Source organism: Megalops cyprinoides, chromosome 13 (assembly GCF_013368585.1).
Source record: "Megalops cyprinoides isolate fMegCyp1 chromosome 13, fMegCyp1.pri, whole genome shotgun sequence".
In the NCBI taxonomy this organism is placed as follows: Eukaryota; Metazoa; Chordata; class Actinopteri; order Elopiformes; family Megalopidae; genus Megalops; species Megalops cyprinoides.
The window spans coordinates 6,560,435-6,580,000 of NC_050595.1; the positions used below are offsets into that span (position 1 = coordinate 6,560,435).

The window sequence follows — 19,566 nt, forward strand, 5'->3', positions numbered from 1 at the left end:
GTGGTGGTAATTGTTTTGCTTTTTTGAGAAACAATGCCGCTCTGCATAATTCATTAATAGGATTTACACTATATCAAGAAACACAATGGAGAGCTAGCTGCCAGGAAGATCGAAGGACAGAACCAGGTTTCCCTCGTTAATGTGGCTGCGTCGTGGGCATCGCCGGCCTGTCGTTTTTAATTGGAGGCAGATCAGGCTGTGATTGGATGTCTGTTTGGAATCGCACTGGATTCCCGGGTTTGGCCTCACAGTAGTTGAAGTAATAATTTTGAGAGTCAACGAGATAAATTAGCGTATTCAGAAGCTTCACAATGAGAAATGATGAATTACTTCTTGCACGCCCGTTTCACGACCCTTCATCCATTTTTAATTACTAAATATGGCATTTTCAGGACATTCTGTGAACATGGTTACGGCTTTCATCAACGCTACCTCCACATTGATCCCAGTAATGTAGAGCTAGTGATGTGTAAGTGGAAGCGATAGCTGGAATTGTTAGTTGATGATAAAAACACATGCAGTAACCAGCCAGCATGTGCAGCCCTCTGCACTGGAACGGTCTGGGGAAATAAGACTGCTTTTTTCAAAAGTTTTCAGATGGAAGCAAAGCAATGATAACTCTGTGCCCTTCGAGCAGTTGCTTCAGCTGTACACACACACACACACACACGCGCGCGCCGGCGCCCACGCTCCGGCTGTGCAGCCTCATACAGCACACAGAGAAGCCTGATGTCGTTGTCCTTGCATTATGGCACACTGCAGGTGAGAGAGCAAAGGGAATGACCCTGCCCCCCCCACCCCCCGCACCTCAGCGGGCCTGTGTGCCCCACCGGCCTCAGGTCCGCACGCGCTCTGTCGTTGGGCGTGTGCTGACAATGCCAATGTGTAATATCCCCCCTCTTTCTGTCTTTCTCTGCTCACCTGTCCTCCTCTCTCTCTTTCTGTCCCTCCCTCACTATCTCTCCCTCCGCTTTCTCTACTCTTTGCTCATTTTTCTGAGAATGCCTTAACCCAGCCCTCACTGTTTCCACTACAATCAGTGTGGAGGGGTATGCATAATGGCTGCGCTGGAACACTGAATTTGTGTGTGTCACGTGAGTGAGAGACCTGACATAGTGAAGGTAATCGGAGCTCTCTCTTCCTCACAGATGGGGATGGACACCAGGACCAGCTGCTGCCGGTCTGCTTGGACGACGTCTGTCAGAAAAGCGCCATCTACCTCTCCAAGCCTGCCGATTCAGAGGTACCCTCCCAGTTCCCAACTGCCTGACCTTTCACGTGATTAGGGATGCGAAGCCGTGTTTAAGCATCGTGCCACTGTCAATTGCTTGATTTCAGCCTATTAAGCTTGTGGCTTGAATCTAGACAGTGAAAACTGTAGATATTCTCTGTCTTAGAGGCGGAATAGTTTAGCATGGCCGGCATGATCTCTCATTCTCTGTGGGGGGCCAAGCGAAGCCGAGTGGAGCTGGTTGGCGCCTGGATGCTTGAGGCCTAGACGCAGCAGGTGAACAGACACCAGCTCCGCACGGGTGCCCGCGGCCCCGAAAACCTGCCCACCCCACCCCTTCAGACACCTCCACCGCATTAGCGCTCAGTTTTAAATCAGGCTAACAGACTGGTGATTAAAGTATAAACCGTCATCCTCATGTTTATTCATTCCCTTCTGGAAAGGAGCACGAGGTTCATGCTCGTGTGAACGTGATGTGTTCTCCATCTCCTGCTCGTTGTCTGTTCTTAAAATAGCTGCTTTGCAGGTGAGAGCACGTGTGAGGCAATAGCATCACAGTCGACTACAAACAGATTTTCTGTTACGTCAACATATAGGTAACAGGCTATCAGTGCAGCTTGCATGGCCTTACGCAGCCTGATATGATACTGTTGAGAGTATCTGCGTGTGCTAACATCCTCAGTAGCAGCTGTAAGGCAGAAGACAGTGCCTGTCCAGCACGTTCCTTTATGCACCTGTGGAGGTTTCCCTGGCTGGTTTTCGCTTATCCCCACAGTGCGTAGGATCTCAGGGGCCCTGGGAGATCCCTTGCGATTTTACCCTGTAATCACTTTGCATTGGTGGGGGCGTCATCCCTAATGCAAACATAGTGGTGGGGCTTTGGATGGCCTTAGATATACATGCAGAGATATGGCTTCCCGCTTTGCCACCGTCAGGCATGGAGTCATTTCTCTGATACTTTTTTGAGAGACGTGCTCATCCCACCTGGCCTGCTATTTCAGTATTTCTTTTCAGATTCAGTAAATACTGTTTACCTTCCTCCCCTTTGGCTCATTACTTTGCTGTGTGAACATCCGTTAAAGGCATACACAGATGGGTGGCCGTCATACACAGTGGTAATGCGCAGATTGTGCAGTAAAGACATCCCTTCCTCAGGTTCTAACAGGACACCTCCTGGGGAAGGGTCAGCTGTGGTGTAGGGACAGGTGGACAGGTGTGTGCATGTGTGTACAAGCATGCAGGTGTGTGTGTGTGTGTGTGTGTGTGTGTGTGTTTTTTTAAATGAGTAACAGTCTGCCCAGAAAGCATGCAAGCATCGTTTTGTAGCGCGGTCAGAATATTATGAGGGATAATGTGTGCATAGTGCTGAGGGGTATGAGCGCTACAGTGAGAGGTTTTTATGCTTGGCCACGACACAGGCTGCCCTCACACCTGAGCCACCCGCTGGCAGGGAGGGGGGGCTGGCAGCGCCCCACGGAGGGGGCAGTGCAGGGGAAAGCTCTGCTTTTCGCTGAACCGCAGCCAAAAGCCCTGAGGGAAGAGCAGAATGGCAGCAGAATGGCTTCACCTTGCTAATCCGCCCCTGTGATAAGGCACACGGGTTTATATGGGCCTTCATTGCACAGATGGAGCCCTTTACCAAGTGCATGAGCTGTGTGTTCCTGTGCATGTGTGTGTCTCTGTTTGTGTCTGTGTGTGTGTGTGTATGGAATATGGGATTTATCTAAAGTAATATGTGTTTGTGTCTGAGTATGTGTGCATGTCTGTTCGTCCATCTCTGCGCGCGTGTGTGTGTGTGTGTGTGTGTGTGGGCACCCTCCGACTTTTGGGGAGCGTATGCTTGTCAGTGCGCGTGCACATCTGTCCGCGTGTGCGTGCACGCTTGTCTTTGCGCGTGCACGCTTGTCTTTGTGTGTGCACGCCTGTCTTTGCGCGTGCACGCTTGTCTTTGTGTGTGCACGCCTGTCTTTGCGCGTGCACGCTTGTCTTTGTGTGTGCACGCCTGTCTTTGCGCGTGCACGCTTGTCTTTGCGCGTGCACGCTTGTCTTTGCGCGTGCACGCTTGTCTTTGCGTGTGCTGATGTCACTGCTTGCCTCGCACAGATTGCTGAGAATGCTTTGTTCCGTCCTCGTGTTCTCCCTTTGTGTGTGTGCGTGTGTGCTTGAGATGTTTACCTTCCGTTGCTCTTATCCTCATACAATTGTGTCCTGAATGGGAGCTTTGGTGAAGCATTTCTCCAAAGCTGCAACTGGAGATCTGTTTCTGCTTTGATGTTCACTGTGAGGATGTCTGACAACGCTCCCATTCCAACCATTTTGCCCAATATTAGGCATTTTGCCTAACACCCTAATATTAAATGTATCTAAACCAATCTGAAATGATCTAACTGCTGCCGCGATCCTATATTTATTTTGCTTAAAAAATGTTTTATAGACACTTCCATTCAAAACGTTTGTGCACCACATCCATAATTTACTTTTGCTAATGTGAATAGGAAAATGATAAGATCATCTCTACTCAATATAACGGTCTATATGAGTAATTCAGTAAGCAATAGCTTTTCAACAGATCATAACTCCAGGAGTGCATTAATAGCCTTTTTGCACATCTATCAGTGCCTCCCTGATGAAGTCCCCGCTGCCAGAGAGAAACACATCGATGTAACGGCATGCTATTTGCGGTTCTGCGGCCCGCTTCTGAAATTTTAATTTGTCGGCCTAATGAAGCTCACCTCGCATCATGTCTCATCGATAGAGGCGGAATCTGCTTACACAACAGCCGTTTCGCTTTAATAAACGAAGGGGAGGGAGGGTGGGGGGGGGGCAGGCTATTCCTCAAAGATTTATTGGTTTCATTTGCATGTCTGCTGCCCCCAAAACGTCACAGTACCTCCGAGACTAGGATTTCTCTATTTCAAGTCAAGTGCCTTTTTTACGGACGAAGCGGCTTCCCCCAGTGTCTCTGTGAAGGCTGTCTTTTTGTTTGTTACAGCGGAGCTCTTAATTAGTTGGGTTGGGTTGAGTTTTAAATTAATGCTAGTCTATGTGTGACGTCCCCTCAGAGTCATCCGCTTTGAATCCTTTCACAGGTATGGTTAAGGGTGTTTATGTAGCCTGTGCTGGTTAATGTCTGCCTATAACACAACACAAAGTAGTAATGCAGATCAAAATTGAATGTAATTGTCATTGTATGTTAGGCGTATAGGTGAAGGGCCAAGAATAAGTAATTCATTGGATTATGGATTTGTTATTTGTTAAATAAATGGGCATGTGTTAAAGAATGCTTTGATCTTTTTATTGGTACAACGCCATTTCTGTCAGAGCACTTCCTTCATGAAGTATGTAAAACATTTGCCTTGGAAGGTGGCAAATACAGACCTGCATTAAATTAACAACTCAATCAAAACTAATTAATTAAAACTGCTTATGCAAAGCGTGTCGACTCAGACTTGGGGCCACTGGATACTTTCAGGAGGTCCTCAGGCAAGCATACTAATGTATGTGTCACTGGCAGAATACCTCTTAAATGGCAAAGTTCAGCAAACTGAACTGAGGAAAAGCAAATGCACTCAAATCAGCAGGGTGCAGATGTGTTTTGTAGTAACAAAACAGACAAGGTCCTCCAGGTCCTCCAAGAATGGTTGCTATGTGACGATATGTTGTTTAATTAATCTCTCTCACTAACACGGTTCAGTTGGTATACTAATATATATTACAAACCATCTTTCTGTGGTAAGGAAGTCACTGATAAGAGCTCACATTCATTTTCAAAAAAATGTGTGTATGAAAAATATGCTGCAGATCTTTTTGCTGTTTGTCTTTGAGTTTAATTAACGGGTCGTGGAAAGTTTGACAACACAGTATGATAACACCTCGATTTGCTAGGCTATTAGCTACATGTAATCCACAGAGGGAAGGTGCAGTGCATTCTGGGAGTGTTGCAAAGTTCACAAGCCTGATAGAGATCCACAGAAAGATCTCACGTTAACTCATGTTGTACTAAATTACAATTAATGGACAACGTTTCTGTGTGGATGATGACTCTTGTAATGGGAAACAACATGTTAAATTTCAAATTTATGGTGAAGATTCTCTTTTTCTGCAATACCAATATGCTTTCAGTGCTCTGTGCCTATAAGTGGAGTGTAGGAGGAAGGTGTCAAATTATCAAGGGGGCCTCTGCTAAAATAATAATGGGGGCTGTGAAGCATTAACATTTTGGGAAGCCTCTTTGTGAGCGTGCTGTATTTTTTTTTTAACTTCACAACACAAGTGAAAGCGGTATTTCATTGACATTTGATCTGATAAGTGCGCATATGGTCAATGGAATGGGAAATTTGAACATTTCACAGGATGACTCATGCACAAAAGAATATTTTTTGATGTTTGAGTAGCATTTTAGATCAGTGTACCTGTGTGGTCGCCATGCTTAATGTGCGATAAAACAAACTACTTAGTTGCGTAACTTTCAGCTGGGTGAGTTTAACTTTGTGGGTGAACTTCCTGGCAGCACCGCAGTGAAGTGTGCTCAGGTTGTGTTTGCATCTGTGAAGTTATGCAAGTAATTTCAGCGCCCTTTAGTTCGGGTGGAAGACCATCCCGGCCTTCTTGGCAAGAAAGTGGAATTGCCTGCGTGGTATCTTGGCTAGCGGTACATTGTCTTTTGGCTGGCTCACCAAATAGGAGTTTTCAGACAAGTAAAAGTAATTGCAGGGTGTTGTTGGGTGTCAGTGCGCTTCAGCATTAGCTGAGAGATGAGCAGGATGGAGGCAGGTGCGGGCTGAAATTCCAGTTTGATTTCTGCTGGCCTGCTCTCAGCTTGTGTCTGCTTGGAAAGGTTAGATACAGAATGCAGACTGGGAGCGACAGCACTGTGGCCGAGCGGAGAATGATAAATAAGTGAGGCAGCCGCTCCAGCTGCGCTGCGGGGAGAAGGCAGAGACGGCCGTGGAGGCTGGCCAGGAGGCCGTGTAGACTGCACCGGGGCCGTGTAGGCTGCACCGGGGGCGTGTAGGCTGCACCGGGGCCGTGTAGACTGTACCGGGGGCATGTAGGCTGCACCAGGGGCGTGTAGGCTGCACCGGGGGCGTGCAGACTGCGTGTAGGCTGCACCGGGGGCGTGTAGACTGCACCGGGGGTGTGTAGGATGCACCGGGGGCGTGTAGATTGCACCGGGGGCGTGTAGATTGCACTGCGGGCGTGTAGGCGGCACCGGGGGCGCATAGGCTGCACCGGGGGCGCGTAGGCTGCACCGGGGGCGCGTAGATTGCACCGGGGGCGCGTAAACTGCACCGGGGGCGTGTAGACTGCACCGGGGGCGTGTAGACTGCACCGGGGGCGTGTAGACTGCACCAAAGTCATGTAAACTGAATCAAGTCCGTGTAGACTGAACCGAGACCTTGTAAGATGGAACTGAGGCTGTGCAGAGTGAACTAAGTCCATGTAGCCTGAGCTGAGTTCAGGGAGGCTGAGTAGACTGAAAGATATTGGCACCAGATACTACATCAAGAAGAAAGAGGAATGTATAGACTACCTATTAGACCATAAGGACTGAGATACACTCCAGCTGTTAGACCATATACTAAGACACATATAGATCAGCTATTAGACCATGTAGACGAAGACACAGATAGGGAAGCTATTAGACCGTGTAGACTAAAAGAGATATACGCCAGCTATTTGACCATGTACACCTAAGAGACATATAGGCAAGCTATTAGCTGCTTTGCAGTGGCAAACATAATTTCATCCACGCTTTGCTCACCTAATCAAACAGAATCTCCCCTTGGATATACCTATTTATTTCCTGGAGTAAATAATCGATAGAATTTGCCCGAGGCTCGTTGATTTCTCAGTGCCGCAGTGCCTTTAATGATATTGATCACTGCGTCTCTCTCCGAGGCCTCCCGCTTCTACTTTGATTTGGTGGAGATGTGAGCGGTCCGGCCGGCCCCGCGCAGGGATCTGCGGTTCTCTGGGACCTCGGGGGTGAGCACTAATCAGGAGGGGCTTGACATTTCAGACACGCAGAGCGTGTCACGGACTCTCTCTCTCTCTCTCTCTCTTTTTCTCGGACGTCATTAAGAGGTTGGCTTCTCTGATCAAACTTGTTCAAGTGAGATGCCTCTCCTGGCAGCACCTGGAGCCAAATTAAATATTCCTCTTATCTTTCCCTCTCACCTTTCCTGTCCTCCGCTCCCCCGCTTAACGTATAGATCCGCACGTATTACACGGCTTTTAAGTGCGTCTGACGGTAGTCGGCACAGAATAATGCAGCAGATGTGTGCGTGATATTTTAAATATTTCAGCAGTAATCGTATCCTGGCTGACGGGCTTATCGAGGGCTGTTTGTGTAGGCACAGTGTTAAGAGCTGTAGAGAGCCTCACCAAGCTGGTTGTGCCAAATTGAATGCGTGACAGCCGGACATTTGGCATCGGCGGTGTGCCGTGAGGTGTGACGAGTCGCCGAGACGTACCCCTTTTGCCCCCCGAAAAAGCAAACCCCGGCCTCTTGCAAAGAGACGGCTGACCCCTGCCAAATCGAGAGCCCCCGCCCGGCAACAGAGGGGGCGCAGAGCAACATTAACGCTGCGAAATCCGGCCCCGGCTGCCAGACGGCTGCATCCCCGCGAGGTGTTAGTATTCGGATCATGTTCCCCCATCTGCGCCTCCGACTCTCCTCCTCCTCCACCCCTGTGCACACACTCCTATACGCTGTGTTTCTCCAGCTCGTCTTTTTCCTGACGTAATACAGGCACCTATTGATTTATGTTTGCGGTGATTTTTTCCACCTTTGCTCGATATCGAAAGCCCCCCCACCCCCCCACCCCTCAAGCTACTTGCCTCCCAGTGTCAGAACTTCTTCATTATCTGATAAAAGAGTGATTTTTTCCCCCCTTTTTTATGCGGTTTTCTGCCTCAGTTACTGCGCTGCATCTCCGAAGTCAATCAGAACGGATTCATTCGTCTCACGACGTGCAGCAACGGTTCAGCAGATCAAACCTCGAACCTTGGTATCAGGGGGATTTGCTCTGAAAGCCCTTTTCCAGGGTTTCTGCAGGACTGCTGACACTGTCCGTGCGGTAACCACCCCCGCCCCACGGTCCCTCTCGTAGTTTGTCTTCATTCCAGACCTGGCACAGATGATTTGCATAGATGAAAATGCGAAGGAGATCAGGTTTAATTATCCTTACTCTGCATCAATCAGCAGAGAGCTCAGAGAGTGTGCTCTCTGGGGCAGATTGCAGTGTGTAAATTGCTAACGGTCTTCAGTAATTTCACTCGTCCGCCGAGCTGGGAGGGCTCAGACACGGCATCAGCTTGATTGGTGATGAGGCCCGTGTCGGGCTCTTCTGCAGCTCAGTGTTAAAGAACGCACCTCGGCGCCAGAGGCTGAACATCGCGGCATGGCATGCGCTTTCGAAAAAGAAGTGCAGTGCAGTGCAAGCCTTAGCTGTAAACGGGAACAGTATGCACTCTTTCTATTCTTTCCTTTTATCTCTCACCCTCTTTTTTTCTCTTTCTCCCTTGAACTAAAATTCTTTTTTGGGTGTAAATTAAAAAAATAAAACAAAATTCATTAATGTCTTACAATACTTGGATGTGTGGATTGTGTTTTTGTGGTTGAGAAAATCACTAAATAATTGTGTAACTGAATAAGGAAAGCATTGACCGAACTAGTTTGCATCACTTGAAGTTTAAGGTGTGATGTCTGCAGAATTATCGGCAGGCCGAGACCTGGAAAGTCAAAAAACCTAAAGATGAGTAATATTTGAAGATAGTAGTCTTTTTAAGAAGACAAGCATTTAACTGAGAGCAGAACTTGGGGAGGGGATCATAGTCTGTCCATCAATACAAGGTCAGTTTTGAAATCAGATCTTTCAGTATGTGTTTCAGTTAGAACATTTCCCTTAAGAAGGAGGAACAGGACTAAAAGGCCAAAATATGTTTAAGTGTGTATGTTTCCATATGTATCAGAATATAAAATGCAAAATTTATAAGACTGTCAAACAGCGTGTGCGTGTGTGTGTGAAAGTGTATGTGTATGTCAGAGCATGCTTGTGTGTGTGTGTGTGTGTGTGTGTGTGTTTTGTGTGTGTGTGTGAGTGTATGCATTTACATTACATTTACATAAATTCCTTTGGCAGATACTTTTATCCAAAGCGACTTACAAGTGAGGCAGAGTACAACACAAGCACAATATGGGCATGTGTGTGCATGTGTGCGTGTGTGTGTGTGTGTGTGTGTGTGTGTGTGTGTGTGTGTGTGTGTGTGTGTGTTAGTGTTACTGTGTGTGTGCCTGCGCACATGTACACATGCGCATATATAATGTGATTCGGGTGTGCATCATTTCCTCCGAGTGGAAATCCGGGCCATGATCCCACATCCTGTCTTGGCGTCATCATTAACACTGCTGATCCCTTCCCCCGCCTGCGCTCTCTCCGGTTTCCCTCGTCACAGTTGCACGCGTCACTCTGACCCCCGGACCCCTGGTGGCTTTGCAGAAACCGGATGCTGTACTTTAAAAAGGTTAGAGTTAGGAATGGCTACCTGGCATCAGTGATTCCGCTCGATTTCAGCCATAATCACAACAGTACCTGTTGAGGCTCGCTTGGCGATGTAAGATCAGAGGACATTTACAGAATTTAAATAATTCACTGCTTCCAGATGCCTTTCTGTTTACTCATTTCTTGCTCTGTGGTTTTTCCAGGACGAATCTGTTTGTTTTTGCGTGCGTTTGGGAGCACTTAGAACCTGTGAGCGCTTGCGTGGGATTCGCAAATTTGAGCTCTCATGAAGTCAAATATTTATTTTTGAGAGCCACATGCCCTCCCACCTGTCTAACCCCCCCCGGGGAATCAGAGGCGGGCTGGCTGCTGTGTTTGTCATCGCCCCCGACCTGCCAGAGCAGAGTGTGTGTGTGCTTACTGATTTAAAGGACAGGGCATGTGAACATTTCCATGTGGGTGTGTGAGAGAAGGAGGGCAATTATCTTTCTGAGCAACTGCCATTATTCCTCCGGGCACCTAGGGGGCAGTGTGCAGTTAACCACTCAAGGCTAGAGAGAGGGCAGTGCTGCACTCAGAGGGATCGTAGGGTAAAACAGTGTGGCCTGTCCAGAAATATTCAGCTGTGTTGCGTTCTCGCCAGAGGGTTTGTAGAGAGGTGGCCAGCATCCAGATGCAGCAAGTAGCTTTAACTCTGACCCCACCCCGAGCCTACACCTCTGCCCACCCAGAGCTCACCACTCTGTCCCACTCCGTCTCCCCCCTGAGGCCCCCGCTCTACACCGCAAGAACCCGCCGTCGGCCGCCATAAATCCCAGCACAGCATCACCCAGCGAAGGAATTTCAGGATTCAGCAGGAGGAGAGACGCCGGAGTTGATCCTGCTTAACAGTGCTCACGCCGCCGTGGGTTCTTACGAAACGCCTCTCCGCTCTCCCGGCACTCATCTGCGCTGACTCGGGCACGGGGATCGCTCGGCAAATGCTGATCTCCTTTATGTATTCAGCATAAGAAAACCGCATTAATAACTATTATGGTTGTTCTCACGGCAGTTCCTCTCAAGGAAATTCTTGACAGAAGCGCACCTGATGCACTGTTTAAGATTCATGAGCGTTTAAAGCACAGCATCTGGCTGCCTTCCTCTCCTAACCTCTGCTAATACGGGGGTTGCAACGGAATGCGTGAAGCGCATTTAGCGGTAGATTAAATAACGTGATGCCTCCAGCCATTTTTCGTGGTCTGTTGCAGTAGTGGTGACCAACGGATGGTGACCAGACAGAAACCCTTTCGAACATTTTGTCACATTAAATGAGTGTTAAAAGACGTGTATAGTTATTTTATGAGGAAAATTAAATCCAGTGAAGGAGTTTACTTGATCCCACACATATAATTCTGCCTTGTAAAGGCTGTTGACTTGGCACAGGCTTAATAGGTTTGGCTAAAACCATTCCCAAGGTTAATTTACAATTAGTTTCATTTGCCTGTCTTTGAAAACTTGAAAGGGATTTGAAGCATGAAATGTATATATGCAGTATGTTAAATGAATATCATAAGGTAAACTGCTTATTTTTCAGAGGAGGAATCTGAGATTTTTGAGCCGTTTCCAAGTTAAAGTTTCCATGTGTTCAATAGTGTAGGCTGTAGCCACTTTCACTCATCCTGCTCCCTTTTGACTCTCCCACCAGTGGGTCCCCGTCCTGACGGACTTCCAGAGGAGGGACACGGTGTGGGGCTTCGTCCTGCCCCCGTCCCAGCCCCCCGCGGGCGAGCTCCACCCGCCCATCACCCTGCACCTGGGTGACTACAACCTGGACGGCTTCCCGGACGCCCTGGCCATCCTGCGTAACACCAGCGGGAGGTGAGTGACCGGCGGCAGCCAGCTGGACGCGGCCCAAGCGGGGACGGCGGCCCTGCCACGCGCGGAAGCCGGACTTTCCCCATGCTGCCAAAACCTGAGCACAAGCTCTCAGATATGCTATCTGCAGCTGAAGCCATCCCGCCCATGCATACCACATCTTCTGAGCAAAAGAAACACAGGGTGGCTCTATGAGAATATTAAGAGTTAAAAAACTGTCCTGTGGGACATGTCGAGCGTTTATATATCAGTCCTCTCAGATCCTTAGATTTAATGGATGCTCAATATTTCCAACCAAACAGTTTCCCTAAGGTTCAACTTTCAAATTATTCCTGACTTTTTTTGCAGAGAACAAATTCCAATCAGTTCCCTTTTAGATTCGCATGTGTAGAAATGGCAGTGTGAAGAAATTAAATATGAATACTGCTCATCACCCACTCTAAACCATCCTGTTGGGTTGTACGAACACTGTGGACTGAAAGGATATTTGTTGTCATGGAAGAACACAGTGTCAAGGCGATTTTTTAAACCTCTGCTGCGTCATGCGTTACACCACACACATTCTGTCACTAACACTGAGTGTCCGATCACCACAGCACCTACCCTCCTCAGTGGAGGGCCAGGGAGAGCTCATACATTACACTACATTATTGTTATTTAGCAGATGCTCCTTTCCAGAGTCACTTACTGGTCATTGGTTACAGTTCTTAAATGTTATCCATTTTTACAGCTGAATATTTACTGAGGCAATTGTGGGTTAAGCACATTGCCCGAAGGTTCAAGAACAGTGCCCCAGAGGTTAACCCTTTCAGTTACAAGCCCTGCTCCTTCCCACTACATCACACCTCATAGCCCCCTGATTGTGGTTGTCTGGTGCCTGTTTTGTACAGCGGAGGTCAGAGGTGATTTCCAAGGCTTCCGTGGCTTAAACCCTATTTCTCATTGGGTCAGTTTCATCATCCGTGCGGTTTGACAGTATCCAGGCCCACTCTTTAATCACAGCCAGCGTGTCTCCCTCTCTGACCATATTGAGCCCTTAATCAGTCACGCGATGAGGCGTATGACCGGGGACCCCGTGGCCGATTGGGTTCAGGAAGACCAGATCAGCTGGTTGCAGGGAACAGATGCGGGTGATGAGCGCGGTTTATCTCTCCTTAAGCGAGTGGAAGAGCGGGGCTTCGCTTCCTCCGAAGACACAGATGGCGGCGGCTTACCGCTCGCGCCGCACCATCGCGCTCTATGGATTTTTAAAATCCGCCAGATCGCCATGTGGTGTCCTGCCATTAATGCTGCTCCTGATGACATCATCATTCATGCTCATTTATTGACCCTGCGGAGGTCTGTTTACTTTATGTTTGCATTATGTTCGGGAAACCTTTGGCTGCGTTTCACCAAAAAAGTATCTGTGCTGAGTCATTAAAATCACAGCAGTTATTTCAGCTCCAATATTGCCCAGAGGTATGTGCGGTTATGTGTGTAGTATTTTATATGTGGGTATGTGTGTAATATTTTATATGTGGGTATATGTGTGTGTGTGTGTGTGTGTGTGTGTGTGTGTGTGTGTGTGTGTGTCCTACCATAACTAGCCCTCTGCCATCCACAGTTAGCACAAACATTCAAACTTGCATCTTTGTCTCCAATTGCAGGGTGTCAGGGTGTTGTTATTCATAGACTAGTTTTGGATGAAAGCCATGTCTTCTTCCGTCTCTCCTCCCTTCCCACTCTCCCTCTCTCCGCAGGATGCATCTATGTATATTTGAATTTTAAGGCGGAGAACTAAAATACTAGTCCTCAAAGCACGCCCCTGCACAAAGCAGTGGCGCTTGAGCAGTCAAAAAAAAAGAGAGAGAGAGAGAGAGAGAGAACCTCCGTGAATTTTACAAACGACAAGATAAACAGAAAAACAGTGTGATGAATGATACTGACAAGCAGTGAAGAGCCGAGCCAGTGATTGCTACCCTCTGCAAGGAGCCAGGCTCCTTCCAGGGTGCCTCCACTCAGCCGGCTCCATCTCCTTCCCTGCCAAAGAGACTGACGTTTGACTCTGTGGAAAACATGCAATCAGGTTTTAATTTTATCGGCACTTTCGGTAGTTCCAGTGCCAAGCGCCTCAGCTTTTATTGCGTTATTGGCAACGCCTCTGGCAAGGAGACGCTCTTCAGACGGTCTTCATCCCTGTGGCAGACCAAACCGAATCATTTTTTTGGCGGTTTTGTCAGGAAAGGCTGAGCTTCACGCAAAGCGTTGGATTCTAGACTGTACTTTGCCTGGCTCTTTCTTTTTTCCCCCCCTGTCTCCCTAATCAGCGACACAAAGGGGCTGATGGGAAAATTTCCGCCAGCCCCAGCCCCCGCTCCGCCGCGGCGCTCAGTGTGGGTTCGCATCTGTGCGTGCGACAAACGACAGCTGATTATTAATCCGCCAGCCCCCGTGTCTTTCTCTTTTACCGCAAGCGGCGCGGGGGAAAGGGAAACGACCAAAAGAGCCATTGTCGCAAAGAACCCTGGGAAATATTCCCGTGTGTAAACGCACCGGACGGCTGTCGAGTGCTCCTGACATTTGAACTGTGCGTGTTCACAGTTACGGCAGTGGAGCGCTAGTTGCCACAGGCGATTAACGGCGTGTTTCTTCTCCTCCGCCCCTCTTGTGTGTTTTTGCCTGATAACAGCAGGCTGAATGCTGAGCCGCTGTGCCTTTTAGATCACACCCTGATGAGGGCTGCTTCAGCCCAAACGAGCAGGTGATCTGACACTTTTAATTCCATCCGTGAATAAAGGTATTTTTTTAAACTAGCAGAAGATCATCTTGGCTTTTTTTTTTTTAAGCAAGCTGCTTCTGAAAAGGAGCAAAAAAAAGGTCTGTTGAAAGGACAGCTGAATTTTTTGCAGTCCTTGATTTGGGTAATTTGCATGCTAATTTTAGCATTTTGCCTTTTATCCTGGTGGAAAGACTCCAGGTGGAAAACTGCTTTGTTCGTGTTATTTTAGCTGACCGGAAACTGGAGGGATCCAGGTGGTTACAGTGTTTGTCCTGGAAGTCCTTCTCTGGGGTTGGGATGTGAACAGGTCATTTCCTGCTCTTTTCCCAGACACCCCTCACCCCTCATAGACCATGGGATCTCTTCTGTCACCTCCTTCGTTTCCGTCCTTGGGAAAAAAATCCTTGGGTAGTGGTCCCTAGTCCTGGCCACCTGACCCCAGATGGGCACCTGGTCCTCTCCAAGAGAACCCTCGATTCTTTTAGTTTGAGGTTGCTTCTCTGGCACGATTCTTGAAAATCTGTTTCTGAAAAGGCTTCTTCCTTCTTACGGTTCACAGCTCTGCCTCAGAGTGTATCTCTGGAGAGGAGAGGCGAAGCGTCTAGTGTACCGCTTCCAAAGTTGTTGTTTTTTTGTAATGCTAAACCTTTAATTATCACTAAGGGAAAAAATGGGTAGGTTTTTGAAAGTGGCTTGAAACCGGTAGGCTTTTTCAGGGAAGACATCAGTGAGAATTTTGAAGTTCTGGGACAAAGGCCCGAGAGCACAGTTTTTTTTTTTTTATCTTTCTTTTTTTTTCCCTCTTCCAGCCGTCTGAAATTGAGCTTCAGATCCTTGAATAGGAAGGCGTCTCCTGAAAAGCTCGGTGCCACTCCCCTAGCTGGTGGACCCTCGGCCTCAGCTGCGGTGGCATTTCAGCGGAGAGCACGCCGGTGCATTCCCTTTGAAGTGAGCTTCTCCCTTTCCCAGACCCAGACAGTGGCTAATAGGGACGTTACCCATGCCTTTTTGATGTGTGTTTTCAGATGGCTTTACCCCATTGTGTAAGGCTAACCCTGCTCATCTGTTTTGCACCGGACGTTGTCCGGCAACTGCAGAGACACAGCAGTCGTTTCTGGTCCTGTCTTTCTCTCGTCTGAAGGCGGCAGCACGGCCTGAAAACCCACAAAGACGCAGTGAGCCGTTGAATGTGTCCCACCACTCCCCCCCTCTGTCACGGAGAAGATGCAGTAGGGGTCATACGATAGGTCACCTCCTCATCAGAGGGAAAATCAAACTAACATCCCGCGTGACCCCACACATGACACCGACCCCTGTGCTCCTAATGCCCTGCAGTGCAGGTTCTGAGTTCCATCTACACACAAACACAGCGTGCTGTGAAGACCCTCATTACACAGCCTGATCCCCCAGCACTAATCCCAGCAGAGACTCCGTAATTATGTGATGGCGCTTAAATCAATCAGCAACATATTGATTGCATCTGCTGGAGCTGTGCAGATGTGTTTAATGGGAAGAGTCCACGGTGCCTATGGATGCGTGTGTGTGTGCGTGCAGGCACAGTGTACAACTGGTCTTTCTCCCAGCATGATCAGCATGCTTCTGTGCAAATATTTAGGACTCCCCTGCCACCTAATGTCAAAAGGCGACTGATTTCCGGTCTCTCCGGACCTGTGGTGATGTCATCACCCTGATACTGAGCTGGGATTACTGGTAAGATGGGCTGCCCCCTGGCCTTGTTGAAAGGCGCCCCTGTAATCCGCTTCACTGCTCATCGGGAGTGCACCCGACTCTCCCTTCCCCATCTCCGTGAAAACATCTGCTCGGCCAGATCCGTTCAGCCCGCCCAGTGCCGAGCTACCCCCCCTGCTCTCGCCGCCATCGCTTCTGCTGGCTCCCCAGCTGGGGGTGGAATGAGCGGTGGACAGCTTGATCTACAGACAGTGGCTGTGACAAGGCCCCTTGCTTCATGTTCCGGCTTGGGGAAGATCTTCAGTGGAGTGAGTGAGCTTTGGTTGAGCGATCCGTCCGACCCACCCAACTCCTAGCTACCCCCACTCCCTCCGCCATCACGCCGGGGCCTCCCAGTGCTCGTCACGTCCTTCTGCTGCCTCCCCAGCCAGAGGGTCTGCTGGCCAGGAGAACCATCGCCTCGCTCGAGCGCATCTCTCTCAGGTCCCCGGCTCCTTTCTTTGGGCTGTTGGGACTGTTTACTTTTTTTTTCCAGATCGGGTGCAGATTGTTCTTTTTCCCCTCAGCTCTGGGGAAATTAAAAAAGGCTTATTTTAATAAGGCTGTCTTGATCAATTTGCTCCCCTCTGTAACTGCGGGTAGCAGTGTGTACCGTGCCGTGTGTTTGGAGGAGCAATTAAAGCCTCCGAAATGAAGTGATTGTTTGTAGTAATGAAATTGTCCGTTTATGTAGGTGTTTAATAGAGGAGGCGACAGTAACTACGCACTCGATTTTCAATTTTCCTGCCTCACACTCCGGCGTGGGGAAGGTTCTCAGTGGAGCGAGCGAGCGTCGGTTGGGTGAATAAATGAGGATTGTTTCGGTAGAATAACAACCCCCCCCCCCCCCCAGCATCTGCCATTTTTGTTGTTTTTCCTCTCAGATTGACAAAGGCCATTATTGTCGTTATGTTCAGTTTTTCCTCTTCGTGGATCTAACTCGCTCTCCGCTGCACATGTGCATTGCTGGACGGGACTGGCTCAGGGCTCCGCGGCGGCTGTTTACGGTATGTCTGCGTTAGGAGCTCGGAAACAGAACTCACGTCCCGCGGTGGGGTGGGGGGGGTGGGGGGGGGGGGGGGCAGATTTGAGGCACAGCTGATGGAGTGAGGCACGCACCAGCTGCATCCATGGCGTAGTGCAACACGGGGGGTATTGGCGGGGGGGTTGGAAACCCGTCAGGCCAAACTGGCCTCCTTTTCTGATTATTTTAAAAAGGCCCTTGTGGAGACTACCCTTTTGGTCCCGCGCACTGAAACATTTGCCTGTTTGGAAAACATACGTCCACAGACCCCTCACATAAAGGAGGTAAAGGCAGATCAGCTCCATAGATGTGGTCATTAAGGCCAGAGACAAGGATCCAATCGACATCAATAATTTGATTGCAATAGCTTGGTGGAAATGGCCATGGCGCAGGCTGAAAATCGATTGTAGGAGTTCGAAAAGGGTGGCAGTGATGGCGTTTGGGAATCAACATCAATGACGGTTTTTCCCATTTTCCTTCTTGTGTCCAAAGGAATGTGAACATACATTACTCTGGGCTTCAGTGAAACTTAGCGACACAGCGCCGGCTAAGCAGTTGAGGGAACGGGCGTTACTCCATTTATGAATGCTAATTCAAAGCAGCGAAATTATGAATGCTTTTTTTTTTTACATATGAATCCTTACCACAGGTGAATATTTACTGAGCTATTCATGCGTATAGTGCCTTTCTCAAGCATACAACAGCGGCGCCCTACTGAGGACGCAAACATGCAACCTACCGGTTGGCAGAAGCTTGGCTTCTGAGCTACGTCACCACTTCCAGAATAACCTGACGCTGTCTGTCCCTTCCTGATTGACTTGTCTCGTCTGTGGCTTTTTCCCCAGGAATGTCAGTGTCCCCTCAACGTTTTTCTGTGCCACCAGCTGTCGGCTGCCTCCCGGTGTATAACTGACACCAGGCAGAGGCCTCTGTTTGAACCCCGAGTGAAGCCTGCCTGCATTATTGAATCTTAAGGCTGAAGCAGTGCCTTTCTCTCGCCTGCTCTCCCAGTTCGGATGCATGAATAAATAATCGGATCGATGGTGAGACGAGCCAGCAGACGCATGAATATCTCTCTCCCTCCCGGTGGAATGCCAATCAGGTGCCATGGCGTTGTGGCACAGCGACCCCCGGGTGTCCATTAGTGGCTCGTAGCAGGGCTCGCGGTAAATAGCTGTCGGGGGCCCCCCCGGCAACTCGACACTGCAGCTGAGAGCCCTCCCACACACCAGCCACTCCCACTGGTTACACCACACCCCGCTCACACTCAACTGCCGCTCACAACAACGCGTTCCTGAACTTGCCCCGCACATTCACACACACACACACACACACACACAGTCTCTCTCTCACACACACACACACACACACACACAGTCTCTCTCACACACACACACACACAGTCTCTCACACACACACACACACTCACACTCTTACACTCTCTCTCTCTCTCTCTCTCACACACACACACACACACACACAGTCTCTCTCACACACACACACACACACACACACACAGTCTCTCTCACACACACACACACATACACACACACACACACACACACACAATCTCTTACGCTCTCTCTCTCTCACACACACACACACACACACACACAGGTGTCATCGTTTCTGTCAGGGAAACAGGCTTAATAACAAATGACACCCACAGCCTTTTTTTTTCCTCTCACCTCCGCCTACCCCCTTCAGGCAGCTCCTCTCAAAAGCGTTTTAATGTCAGGAAACTGGGAGGATGATTGAGCCATCACACTTTTTTTCGGGACTTCCCCCAATCCTGTCCTCAACGGATCTGAAGTGGACCTTCAGGCCCAAGACTCCTTCCCCTGGGGGAACCCCTCTCAGCCAGTGGGGAACCCTTACTCCCAGTGCAAGGGAATATGATCTCTTTAAACACTTACACCCGATCAGCAAGATCATCTGCCTGTCAGCCAGTGCGCACTTTTAATTTAATGGAGTGCGTAGGGCTAATGGGAAAAGTGTTTTTTCCTTCCGCGTATATGTGTGCCTGTGGGGGGATCTCGCTTGATGTATTTTAAGATTGGCTGCGGGCCTGTGTCATTCAATCGTGTACATGGCTGGCTCTGTGTGTTCAATTATGTGGGTTGATATATTTTTTAATCTATTTTATGAGCATGTATGAGCGTGTGTCCGCCCGCGTGTGTGAAAGGGATTTTTTTTTGTTGTTGTTGTTTGTTTTATGTCAGCGGGGAGTGTTTGAATATTTGCATTCCTTTAAGAAGCTCACAGGGAGAAGTGATGATTTAATCGAAAAAGCCTCCCTATTTATCAAGCATTGTTTTTTTTTTTTTCCACAGTTTGTTTTTCCTCCCCACTCGCAGCTCTTTTATTTGCAATGCATTCTGGTCCAGAAAAGCACCCCCCCCCCCCCCCCCCCCCCCCCGAATCTTTTTAGTCTTACTGGCGGAGATGGGCCGGGAGTCTGACT

General features: G+C 48.9%; 1 protein-coding gene across 1 annotated transcript in view; it reads left to right on the forward strand.

Annotated features, from left to right (window-relative positions):
• Window positions 1-19,566, forward strand: part of itfg1 (integrin alpha FG-GAP repeat containing 1) — a 101,864-nt gene that overhangs the window by 33,445 nt on the left and 48,853 nt on the right. The window contains exons 9-10 of the mRNA XM_036544071.1: window positions 1,149-1,243; window positions 11,423-11,595. Coding sequence (XP_036399964.1) covers window positions 1,149-1,243; window positions 11,423-11,595 — 268 coding nt within the window. The remainder of the gene's footprint in view (window positions 1-1,148; window positions 1,244-11,422; window positions 11,596-19,566) is intronic.